Source organism: Hesperophylax consimilis, chromosome 13, assembly GCF_061612785.1.
Source record: "Hesperophylax consimilis isolate HC1 chromosome 13, BYU_Hcon_1.0, whole genome shotgun sequence".
Lineage (NCBI taxonomy): Eukaryota > Metazoa > Arthropoda > Insecta > Trichoptera > Limnephilidae > Hesperophylax > Hesperophylax consimilis.
The window spans coordinates 27,839,957-27,852,810 of NC_142848.1; the positions used below are offsets into that span (position 1 = coordinate 27,839,957).

Genomic DNA, 12,854 nt, shown 5'->3' on the forward strand with positions numbered 1-12,854 from the left:
TCAGACAATGTCTGACAGAAAAAACAAGTACACCATCAGCAAGGATTTTCAAAAGAGGGTTGATTGCTATTATTATGCTCTGTTTTTAAAAAAATAAAATTATTCGTTATTATTTCAAATTATTCATAAAACTACTATGTATGTACAAAATAAAAATTATTTTTAGCTGAGCCAAAATTTATATTTACGTTTACACCCATTTTTCCAAACACCAAGGTGGCATAACCCTTTAAGGCAACAATATTCAATTCTAACACAGAGGCCGGCAAATCCTTCCACAACCGAGCTGTTGAACATAAGAATGAGTTGCAGAAACGACCCATTTTCATGTGACAAATGTCAATCGTGTACAAATGAGGAAATGGGTCCGCGTTCTGAATAGGACAAGGGGAAGAAGTTAGATGAGAACACAAAAATCAAAATAATTGTCTAAAATAATAAACATTCGTTTCCAAAAGTCGTTTGGTACATTCCATAACAAAAAACACTGGTTAAAACAACTACATATTGATTTAGCGCAAAAACAGTGTAAATATTTATATACAGAGGGCAGCACTTTCAATTTATTTAACGAGCGATAGCTCCAAGCCGTTATTTAAAGCTGTAATGATTGTACTACTAAATGAAAATTTTGCTAAATCATTGTTTTGAATCATACTGTTGGACAAACTAAAATAATTTGGTAAATCAACAAATTATCTAATACTGTTTTGCTAATTAATGTACATTTTATTAAATACGTAATTTAGTTAATTTCTTTACGGGTAATTCATATTTCAATGATTTCTCAACTCCAATTCACCTTATCTTAAGCTAATTTGGTCTCACGTTATTGGGGTTTCTAAATTATTACATATTATTTTCCAACCAACATTTGGATCTCACAATACTGATCATGATTTCAACAAAAATAAATAAAATCCTCCGTTAATCAATTTATAAAATGCAAAATGCTTGCATTCTTCGTTAGCTTTGTTCACACACCGGGCGGCTAGCGCAAGAGCCATTCCCAACTAGTAAATAAAGAAAAAGGGCAAAACAAAATTGGACCATTAATTATTCTATTTTTACACGATTTTTAAAAACATAGTTCACAAAGCGTAATAGTAACATGTATCCATACTTAAAATTGAATTAGAATAAAATTGAGATTTAATTTCAAGTTATTGAAGAGATTTCGTACTAAACATGTGAAAGCGGATGCTTTTAATGTCCGACAGCTATACAGGGTGTATCGGCACGTACCTGACAAACTTTAACCAGCTTTTCCTTAGCACATTTGGAGTAAAAAATGTTATGGGCACTTTGCTGTCCGGTAACATCCGTTTGTCAGGTACGTGCCGATACACCCTGTATACAAAATGGAACCAATCTTCCATTTTTCCATACACAATGTAACCACGGACTTTTTTTGCAACGAATCCACCGTGTAAAAACAGAATTAAGTGTAAAAATACATTTGGGCCTTTTCATTAATGTTTAACCGCTTGGTAACTTATTAGCTAGCTGGAAATGGCTCACGGTGTGTGGACAAAGCAATTACATCAACTAAAATGTAAAAAACCTTTTTAGGCATATAAATAAATAAATTAACAAAGCAAATTTTTTTAAATAAATAAATAAAAATTTAACAATGCGCTAAAAACACAGCGTTAAAATGAATTCTAATAAATTAAATTAACTACTAAAATGGTAACATTCCCAGTGTTTGGCACATGCAACGTTGAATAATTTATTTGAGATCCAAAACCATCAGAATATTAATTTTACTTTAATAAATACCTAGAATAAATTACTTTTTATAAATATTCATCTCCCATCCCCATTTCTGTGCTGAGAAAGAGTGTTAAAAATGTTAGGCAAAATGTCAGATTCGATCCAACATTAAAATTTTTAGATAAATTTGAGACTCATTCCTCGAAGACAGCTTTTAGGTTTTTTAAAACTCCCTTCATTTTAATTTGATTGCAATTATTATTCAAATTTGAATGAACCAGAGTCTAAAAATATTCCTACGTTATGTCAATTTAGTTACTTTTTCAAATCAATTGTCTACAGGGTCTATGTTTTTTTTTTGTACAATTTTAATGTTTTCACTGTGGATACTCAAAAAGATTTGGAATGTAAGGTTAGGTTGGGACGTAGGTAAGATTAGATAATGCGGACTATATCATTGATTGAGTTAATGTTAGTATTGTATTCTGCTTTTGAAGTTGGGTTTGGTTATTTGGTGTAGGACTGATTTTAAATTTTAATTATTTGTTTTAGAAAATAAGTAGTTTACGAAGGCTATCATTGTGTGTTTTGCATAATAATTTCATAAAATAAATTCTATAAAGTTAGGTTGTTTTGTGCAGATTGATTTGATATGTTAGTTTGCGTCATTGCAATAAAAGTTAGGTTACGTTTACATTTCGGTAATAAAAGTTAGGTTGGGTGGTTTTCGTAGACTGATTTTATATGTCTGTTACGTTAGGTTGTATAAATGGATTTGATATGTTACTGCAGTGGAAGTGAGGGTGAGTTAGGGCAAGCGGGTTAGGTGGGTGGTTGGGTTGGTTAGTTTTGTTAATTACAGTAAGTTTAGGAGGAAGAGATCTCGATGGGGAAGTGTCGGAAGCTGGGGGTGGGAGGCGTAAGGTGTGGTCAGGGCAGGAGGCGCGAGGGCGAGGGCGGTGGCTGCCCACGGCGCGGCTTCCAGCGGAACACCAGCGCCAGGATGCTGCGCAGGCGGCGCCATCTTCTCCGCCCGCCACCCAGACCACTCTGCAATAAACAACACGTGAACCAGTGAGACCTCCTGTTAGACTTGTCATAGGCATTGTGGCGTAGAGTCGCCGAGGTCTCGAAGAAGGGGCAGAACACCTGGAGTTAGTCTATGTGTTACCTGTCGGTGGTCCTTGCTGCGAATCTCCCTGACCAATGCGTGAAAGGCATCGTCTATGTAGTGACGCAGGGCTGCCGAGGTCTCGAAGAAAGGGCAGCCCAGCTGGATTGCCAGCTGCCGGCCCTCCTCAAAGGTCACCTGGAGAGGACACAATGATATGTTGCCAACATTAGTTTAGTGAAAATTAAGACTTAAAATAGCTCAAGACATACGTAGAAGACATCATGAAGTGATGATTAGGAACATAAACAACAGAAACGAGGGAGATGGGCCAAGAACCATTATTAGTATAAAACCGCGTGCACCTACTGAAAATCGCATCCACGCACATCGACACCAATTCGTTTCTACCTATACACCAAACGTATAACTTACATTGCATAGCCGCTTTGATAGTTTGGTCGTAGCTTAGTGACAGTCAGCACGCTACCACATTGTATCTCTCTTTGTTTCTATTATAAATGAAATTGAATAAATAACTAAATTAATAATAATAAAGTATCACCTTGCGCAGATTATGTAGGTCCCTTTTGTTGGCCACCAGCACCAGGGGGATGTCCTCGTGGGGACGCACGCGCGCGATGAGGCGCCGGTACTCCGCCGCCTCACGGAAACTCTGTCGATCAGTCACGGAGTAGCAGATCACAAAACCCTCTCCGCAACGCATGTACTGGTCCCTCATGGCTGTGAACTCCACCTAACCAATATTGTATCATTATATTGATTAAGACAACCCAATATTGTATCATTATATTGATTAAGACAACCCAATATTATATCATTATATTGATTAAGACAACCCAATATTGTATCATTATATTGATTCAGACAACCCCATATCTTATAAGGTACATGGATTGTTAAATACAACAACTATCTATGTTTTTTCCTCAAAACATATCTTTCAAAAAAGTTTCTGATAAAATAAATAAATATTGGACAGTTTTTATAGCGCCGCTTTTGTGAGTTATCAACTCAGGGGCGCTTTAATTGTGACTTGTGATTTCTGGTATCATATTTGTTCAGTTTGCAATGTTTTTTGTGTATTTCAAATGAGCTATGTAAATCTTATTTTTTAATTTTCCATAAAAACAAATACTGTTTTAGAAACTAGATAAAATTATCTTTGCGGTGTATTAAAATAAACATTACCATTTATAAATAATAAAATTTTCATATCAAACGTGAAAAATGTTGTCAAAATAACCACATTTTACTTAATTTTTTACTCCAATAATAGAAAAATTGCGAGAACTTGATATTTTGAAAACACATTTGTTTTGTTTGGTGAATTTGTAAGAAAAATGTACCTTCACTTTTATCTCGTTCATATAATAAAAAAAGAAATAATTTTTAAAGTTGAACCCATTGTGAGGATAGTGGCATGAAATTATTCATTTTGGCTATTTTTAGGATTTTATTAATGGATTCCAGTATGAATATTTGAGGCAAACTGGAAAGAATTATTATTTCTCTTTCTAACGTCAAAAAATTATGTATTTCCATAATTTTTGTTATTTTTATAAAAATATGTTTACTAAATATGGACGCCCGGTCATATATGACCCTCAAATGCTGGAGGGGTTAATAAGAGTGGTGCGAATACACTTCCACTAGCTGCCGGGTTTTGGAAAGTACTGAGTACTGAGCAGCTTTGTTAGCAGTGAATACGTTTTGCGTCAGCGATAAAAATGCGTAAACGCAAGATCGTAAATTCATATTTTCAAGAGAATTTTTTTTAAATAATTATTTCCAATTTGTTAATAACGTCTAAGTAAAATCAGTGTGTAAAATATTATGAATTCCATAAATAAATAGACAAATTGAAGGATTTTCATCACAAAACACAAGTGCCCTTTAAGATTGAGATCAAGGTACGTTATTATCTACGTGTTCGTAGATGGCGTTAATTAAATTATTTTATTAAAATTCGCTTTTTGCAAGTTATGCTTTACAACATCAAAACAAATTATTTTTTTGCGCCCGTACATATAAAATATGAATATATAGTTTTGCCCATATAAAAACTCAATTCTTTCAAGAGAGGCATACAAATACAATATTTTTTTTTTTTTTTTTTTTTTTAAAAGAAAGACAAACATTCCCGGGTTACGAATAACCCAACAATGTTTGAAAATCTCCTACTACCACCACAGAAAGCCGAAAATGTTGCTTGTGTTGTGATGGAGGACTTAGCCAGCCGAGGAATCGAACACGCGACGCTCGGGTGAGACCCAAGCGCTATGCCCACTCAACCACTGACCGGTCGAATTGTATTGGTGATTTAATCCAATATTGTATTTGTGTGCTTCTCTTGAAAGAATTTAGTTTTTATACGAACAAAACTATTTATTCATATTTGTATTGCGTATTTACATGCGCAAACAAATAATTGGTCTTAATATTTTAAAGCATAACTTGCAAAACTTTATTTAAGTGAAATAATTAAATTAGCGCCATCTTTGAAAGAGCAGATTATGAATTCATTTATGTTTACAGTTAACCCTTAAATGCATGATTCATGATTTTAGACAAAATAATAAATTTTCAAAATCAATTTATGCTTTTTGTAGAAAAGAGCCGATACCAGTGGCGGCTCGTGACTTTTGGATGTATTAGAATGCTAATATTACAAAATGGCATCATTGGTGTTGTTGTAGTAGAAAAGATCTTCTTGGCCAAAAAATCATCATAAAAAATCGATTCAGACTAAACAACATCAATAATATCGAATTTTTAAAACTTTAGCAATCTATCATCACACTCAAAAGTTACGAGCCGCCACTGGTCGATATGTCTATACTTTGTTTAAAAAAATTGTCATTTTCAGTTGCGCCTGGTTTCAATGCCAATAGTTTGACAAACCTGTCCAGCGGTGTCCAGTATATCCAGATGTGCTGGCTCTCCATCGATTACCGCTTGCTGCTGGTACGAGTCCTCTGAAAATAAAATGATTTTGAGGTTCATTCATTCTTAAAAAATAACATAAACCCAAGTTGAATATCTAGGAATTGAAACCAGGACCTTGGCCTTGCCGGGGCTCTGCTCTAACCACTGAGCTAATTCGACCTTTGCATTTAGTTCGGGAAGAATCTTGTAATCATACATAAATATAACAGCCAATAAAAATATGCGTTAAGAAAATAAAGATAATTTTTGGTTAACATATGACCAAATGGAAAAGGGTCACTAATAGTATCTTCAATGATTAAATATTACAATTTGGGATTTTACTCATTATGTTATTCCAAAAATAAAATATTAGTACTAAATGTTTTTAATTATTATTATAATCATGTATTGTATTGAGTCTACGGTCAGCCGCTGTTTGTGTCTTGAACTATATCATTAGAAATAGAAATATCTACTTTATTAGATAGAGACGTTTGAATGTCAGGAATTAATTAATTTGACAGAAATGAAGATACGGTTATTATTATTATAGATTTGTGCAGAATTTTGGGGGAGTTGCATTGTTTACATTATGCAGGGGCAAGACCTTGACTTTGGCCGAATTGCAAATGTCTAATATACGGAAGGAAAGGCTTACCAATAGTGGGGTCATGATAGTCGAGGAAACTGTGGCTGACAAATTGCAGAGTGACGGCGGATTTACCCACCCCTCCGTCTCCCAACACCACGATCTTATACACGCGCGGAACCCGCGCGACGGCTCCCTCCATCTTAAACCTAAACTACATTCCACTACAGTTCTTATTTATTCATTCAAAAAACATTTAAAAAAACACTTTAACTGTTCAAAATTGGAACAATCCCGATTTCGACTCGAAATGTCATCGAAGCAAACGCCTTTCGCTGTCACTAAACTTGAACGTAATTTTATTAATTAACAGTCGCGTTTTATCGTTGCGCTTATGTTTTAGGACAATCTTTATAAAAATATGAAAATACCAGTAAACTTTTATTGCTTATTTTTCGTTTTATTGTAGTTTTATAGGAAAATACTTATTTTACAATATGCCACTTCCAGCTGATCGAACGATTGACGGATTGACATCTTAGTTTGACATCTTTGTTTACTGTTGCCAACGCGCAAAAATATTTTGAAGGTGAAAACAAATACACATTTTATTTTTAATTATTCCAATGATTGTACTCGAATTTTTTTGTAAGTTTTAATAGTAATATATTATGCGAAACATATATTTTTAAAATCACGATCTCTCAGAAATTGCCAGTCTATGTATATGCCCTTGGTTTATCTATGTACCTGACATGGCAACATCTTTTTGACAGTTCTTGTCATTTATTATTTTTCAAATATTTGGCAACATCATTTTGACAGTTCTTGTCATTTATTATTTTTCAAATATTGTGAAAATACAATATATTCTACGTTATTTGATTATACTCTAATCCAATTGAGTTTTCCTTGTCATACAATATTGTTTCGAATTTGATTTACGAATACGGTTTTTGTGTATTCAGTGCGTTTATAAACAAAATATATTTTTGAAAATAGAATTTTTTAATAGATTTTTACTGTTGATTATCAAAGATCGAAGTACAAATTTAATAATAACAATGGTTACAAAAGCAGCCGGACTCGTAGTTTTTCGAACTATTGACAATGCTGTACAGTATTTACTGATGAAGGCCTCCTACGGAGATTTCCACTGGTCTCCGCCGAAAGGTAAGTCGTTTAGAATTCAATACTGTCTTATCATTTTGTTACATCTGCCCAACAACCGCGTGGCGGATCGGATTTGGAAAGGCCGATTCAGGGAATTCCTTCGACCTCTCCAGCCGCACTCTCTCAAACCATCACAGCTAGAGGGGATACACCTCTGGAGGTACTGACCCCCAGATTCCTACCACCCCTCGTACCTTTTTGCTTCGCTGAACTTCCTTTCCTGGCTCTGCGGGAAATTGTTTTACACAGGGCCTACTGCGTGGAAAAATTGACATTATTTTTCTCTTATTCCTCCTCACTCTTAATACGCAATATTTCACTTTCAAATAAATGGTTAAAATTAGCTTTATTAATTCAAAACATGATCAAAAATTAGCTTTATTAATTCAAAACATGATTTATTATGTCAGGGGAGACGGAAAAATACGCACTTTTAATTTTAATTTCGTTTATTAAGTCACTTATGCGATATGTCAATTAGTATGCAGCGCCGTTATAGTCGCAGCCGACGGCGACTATGTTCATATCAAGAGTTGGATTATATTCATAATATCGTATTAGAATTAAATCACAAACCAGTCTATACAAACCTAGCGTAGCCCACAAACTACTTGAAAACTGGGGTATAACTCTAAAGGGGACGCGAGCAGGCGTTATTAAAGGTTCCCCAAAATTTATAGTAACTTTTAGTAATAATATAACTAAATTCAAGTATTAATTCAAAGTAAACATTCCATATTTACCGTGAAGCGGAATTCGTAACCTTTACCAAATTGACAAATATTTTATGATTTCAGTGTAAATGTAATACCAGTTGGACAAATAAAAAATAATGATGTATTACTTTCTAGGTCACGTGGACCCCAATGAAACAGACTGGGTGACGGCACTGCGGGAGACCCAGGAAGAGTCTGGTCTTGTAGAGGAGGACCTGGAGGTCTATAAAGATATTAAAGAAAGCCTCCACTACAAGGTATTCTAATTCACATTTCCATATCGAGCACAATTTATTCACACACGTTATATGTGCGTGTAGTGGTGTAGAGAATATTATTAAGAATATATTCGTATAAAAAAAAATGTCTTCTTGAAACAAAAGGGCATCTACCTTTTCACTTTGAATATAATCGCCGTTCAGGCAAAAGTCACCAATCCATCGGGGGCGGATCTAACGGTCAGCATTTCAGCAAATGCTGACTCGACCCCATTCTCACCATCAAAATGGAGTTGTCAGCGCTAATAAACTAGTCCCAGCAAGATGTCGTAACTGACGTCGTTGTTCTAGTATCTTCTTTCTTCTTCGTTTTCATATAAGACATGTGAGAATGAAGAGGATGAGCTCTTGCTTAGACGAGTTTTGCCAATTGGACAATTTTGCCAAGGCAAAAAGCTGCCGCTATGCCATATTCACATAAATGGGGTGAGTCAAAGTTTGGTGCTGCTATCCATATTAAAATCAGTATCTTGTAGGATGCACTGCCGTATTTAGTTCAGAAGCCGGAGGTCTCTGGTTCAAATCCTGACATGCACATGTAAATTTTATTAAGACTAGGTAAGTTTTTAGATTCTCACGGCCAAAAGCATTTTTGTTGTTTGTTTTTGGGGTGTTATGCCGTGTTGCGCTAACTCCTTCTTTAGCCGACGTTTCGGACAGCGTTGCAATGTCCGGATCTGCCCTGATGATGGACACTGCAACGCTGTCCGACAACACCCCAAAAACAAACAACAAAAATTATTAAGACTAATTTATGTTATTTCTCAATTTACTCATTTAACCCTTTCTCTGCCGTCAGGTATTTGGTGTGGTTGTACCGGCAGGCCACGAAATCAAATCTTCATATAGAACAACATGTTTATACACTAATTTTATACGGTCGGCCTTGTGAGCACGGCTACCTAAAGCGCGTATATGCGCTTAAGGCACACAACCGGTTAAAATAATATACAGGGTATCCGGGGGTAATGTGCACAAACTTCGGGAGGTGATTCTACGTGATGGTGATCTACGTGAGGAAAAAAGAAAAATTATGTTTTTTGGAAATTCCATTGTTTTTTTTCCCATACAAACAATTCAATTTATGTACCGGAAAACTACCTTAAAATGTTGAAATTTCGAAAAAGTAATTTTTCTTTCTTACTTGTACTATCATGTAGAATCACCTCCCGAAGTTTGTGCACTTTACTCCTCAACACCCTGTATTATATCGAAAGTAATTGATATTCTTTTACATTATAAATGACACAGAACTATTGTAATCATTGAGGAAGTTATACATAAAATGTACTTACATTTTTCTGTCTGAAAATATCTACAAAAAAACAGCTTTATAATCCAACCTTTGTGAACATGTCTGAATACAATTAGAAAGCAACTAATTTAACTCTTATCTTTGAAGCATCATTGTATCAACGTTGTTCACTTTACCCCCAAACTCCTTGAATAGTATATCTGCGGCACGTTCCAGAGTAGAAGATACTTTCAGTATCGCCCTGGTGTAAGACCACCTTTCAGAATTGAAATGTTGCATTAAATTGCTTTGACCACGTTTGTTGTTTTTTCCTCACTACCTTAAGCCTCACAACATACCCCGATTGAGAATGCCTTAGTCTCACTGGCTCCAGACGGTTGGGTTTGAGTGTTTTCCGTGGTAAAAATAAAAAATATTAAAAAGTGCCTGGGTAAACAATGGAAGGGTTTTTTCACAGAATTTGAACAATTCATCAAATTTTAACGTTCATTTACGGGTTCTGTGAATGTTCTATTCAAGTTCTGTTATTGTATCATTATAGGCTAGTTACTTGATAGAACTGAAATAATAACAGAACTTGAAAAAATCTTTCACAGAACTTGAAAATTAACTTTTAAATTTGAAGAATTGTTTGATATTCTCCGAAACAACCCGTCCTTAAAGTTATTCATTAACTGCTCGTTCACAGATGGCGCTAATATAATTATTTTAGGAAAAAACACTTATTGCAAGTTATTTTTTATAATATTAAAGACGAATTCTTTATTTACGTCTACACGTACAGAACATGTATTAATAAATCTTTTTGTACAGATGCAAACTCAATTCTTTCAAGAAAGACATACAAACACAATATTGGATTGAATCGCCGATACTTACTTATTCATATTATTCATGTTGCATAGGTATGTACAGGCGCAAACAAATAATTCATCTTAATATTCTAGCATAACTTGCATTAAGTGTTTTTTAATAATAATAAAATTAGCTACGAAAGAATTGATTATGAATTCTTTTAAGTATACCCAAGGTACAAGGTAAATTATAATCTACGCATTTATAAGTGGTGATGATGCAGTTATTTTATTAAAATACACTCTTTGCAAATTATGCTTTAAAATATTAAGATGAATTATATATTGTATCGGTGATTCAATCCAAAACCGTATTTGTATGCCTTTCTTGAAAGAATTGAGTTTTTACACGGACAAAACTATTTATTTATATTCATATTGCGTATGTACAGGCGCAAACAAATAATTAGTCTAAATATTTGAAAGAATAAATTGCAAATCCATCTACGAAAGAGCAGATTATGAATTCTGTTATGTTTATCCTTAAATCAAATACATTCATAATAGATTTTTGCCCCCTTATCATTGTTAAGGTGAAGGGCAAACCTAAGGAGGTGATATACTGGCTGGCGAGACTGAAGAACGCTGCGGCGGAGATCAAACTGTCGGACGAACACACAGACTTCAAATGGCTGGGACTGGAGGAGGCCCAGGACCTGTCTGGCTTCAAAGACTTCAACTCTTTGCTGGTCAACTTCGACATGCGAGTACGCCAGATCACCCAGGAGGAACTTACGGAAGAACCCTAATTTCATTTTTAATGTGGTTCCAACAAAACAGAACATTGAAGAAATGTGGAAAAAAACATAACCTTACATTAACCTATTATTTTGTTTTGTCATCATTCCGTTTTATCGAATTGCCGTTGATGTATAGACGATTGTTTTAAATTTATTATTGGATTTCAACAATTTATTGAAAAATAAATTAATGTTTTTATTTATATCTCTACATTATTGCACATTCCTGGATGCTTTATGTTTCAAATAGTCCATTGCCACCGACCAAACAGGTAATCCCGTAGGGTGATCTTCTAGGTTCAAAATATAGAGATTTGAAAGAAAACTGAGTGTTGCCAGTTTACGTAAGACCTTTCAACTCCTAGGCCCTAGACATGCCAACGAGATTGATTATAACAATTTGTATAGCACCGCTTTTGTGAGCTATCACCTCAGGAGCGCTTTACAGTTGATGCAGGTATTACAAAAAATATAAATATTACAGAAATAAAGTGAAGTTAAGTTAAGTAAAATGAAGAACAGGAACAGGTGATATGAAGTTGGAGACTCTGCAGCTAGAATCATAGGTGGTGAAGAAACTGGACCAGCTGCTGCAGCGAGAAAGTCCACCAATAGTGACAACACGAGGTTCGTCATCCGTCCAGGTATGTGTCTGCTGCTAATAAAGAGCGCTGACACAATATCCTCACATAGATAACAGACCTTGGCAGCACCACTATGACGTTCAACAAAGATAGAAGATGGATACTCTGCAGCAAGAATCCTAGGTGGTGAAGAAACAGGACCAGCTGCTGCAGCGAGAGAGACTACCGCGTCCCCCAAGAGTGCCAACACGAGGCCCCTCATCCGTTCAGGTATGTGTCTGCTGCTAATAAAGAGCGCTGACACAATATCCTCACATAGATAACAGACCTTGGCAGCACCACTATGACGTTCAACAAAGATAGAAGATGGATACTCTGCAGCAAGAATCCTAGGTGGTGAAGAAACAGGACCAGCTGCTGCAGCGAGAGAGACTACCGCGTCCCCCAAGAGTGCCAACACGAGGCCCCTCATCCGTTCAGGTATGTGTCTGCTGCTAATAAAGAGCGCTGACACAATATCCTCACATAGATAACAGACCTTGGCAGCACCACTATGACGTTCAACAAAGATAGAAGATGGATACTCTGCAGCAAGAATCCTAGGTGGTGAAGAAACAGGACCAGCTGCTGCAGCGAGAGAGACTACCGCGTCCCCCAAGAGTGCCAACACGAGGCCCCTCATCCGTTCAGGTATGTGTCTGCTGCTAATAAAGAGCGCTGACACAATATCCTCACATAGATAACAGACCTTGGCAGCACCACTATGACGTTCAACAAAGATAGAAGATGGATACTCTGCAGCAAGAATCCTAGGTGGTGAAGAAACAGGACCAGCTGCTGCAGCGAGAGAGACTACCGCGTCCCCCAAGAGTGCCAACACGAGGCC

At 35.7% G+C, this 12,854-nt stretch overlaps 2 protein-coding genes across 2 annotated transcripts; one reads left to right on the forward strand and one right to left on the reverse strand.

The window, feature by feature from the left end:
* Window positions 1-1,404: 1,404 nt before the first annotated feature.
* LOC149418708 (GTP-binding protein Rit2-like) lies at window positions 1,405-6,910 on the reverse strand. Its single transcript, XM_089638628.1, has 5 exons — window positions 6,438-6,910; window positions 5,753-5,826; window positions 3,393-3,584; window positions 2,888-3,025; window positions 1,405-2,766 (listed from the first exon to the last, which is right to left on the reverse strand). Exons 1-5 carry the CDS (start codon window positions 6,568-6,570, stop codon window positions 2,647-2,649), a joined length of 657 nt encoding a protein of 218 aa, XP_089494754.1. The 5' UTR covers window positions 6,571-6,910; the 3' UTR covers window positions 1,405-2,646.
* Window positions 6,911-7,165: 255 nt separating this feature from the next.
* On the forward strand, window positions 7,166-11,595 carry Datp (purine phosphoribosyltransferase family protein Apf). The gene is made up of 3 exons (XM_089638630.1): window positions 7,166-7,541; window positions 8,393-8,514; window positions 11,178-11,595. Exons 1-3 carry the CDS (start codon window positions 7,433-7,435, stop codon window positions 11,391-11,393), a joined length of 447 nt encoding a protein of 148 aa, XP_089494756.1. The 5' UTR covers window positions 7,166-7,432; the 3' UTR covers window positions 11,394-11,595.
* The last annotated feature ends 1,259 nt before the right edge of the window (window positions 11,596-12,854 follow it).

Excerpts from the sequence above, each read along its gene's own strand:
- LOC149418708 (XM_089638628.1), bottom strand. The coding sequence starts at position 6,570 with ATGGAGGGAGCCGTCGCGCGGGTTCCGCGCGTGTATAAGATCGTGGTG. Across the intron at positions 5,827-6,437 it reads CTATCATGACCCCACTATTG|AGGACTCGTACCAGCAGCAA; the intron begins GTAAGCCTTTCC and ends TTTTATTTTCAG. Across the intron at positions 2,767-2,887 it reads GCAGCAAGGACCACCGACAG|AGTGGTCTGGGTGGCGGGCG; the intron begins GTAACACATAGA and ends TGTTTATTGCAG.
- Datp (XM_089638630.1), top strand. The coding sequence starts at position 7,433 with ATGGTTACAAAAGCAGCCGGACTCGTAGTTTTTCGAACTATTGACAAT. Across the intron at positions 7,542-8,392 it reads CCACTGGTCTCCGCCGAAAG|GTCACGTGGACCCCAATGAA; the intron begins GTAAGTCGTTTA and ends ATTACTTTCTAG. Across the intron at positions 8,515-11,177 it reads AAGAAAGCCTCCACTACAAG|GTGAAGGGCAAACCTAAGGA; the intron begins GTATTCTAATTC and ends ATCATTGTTAAG.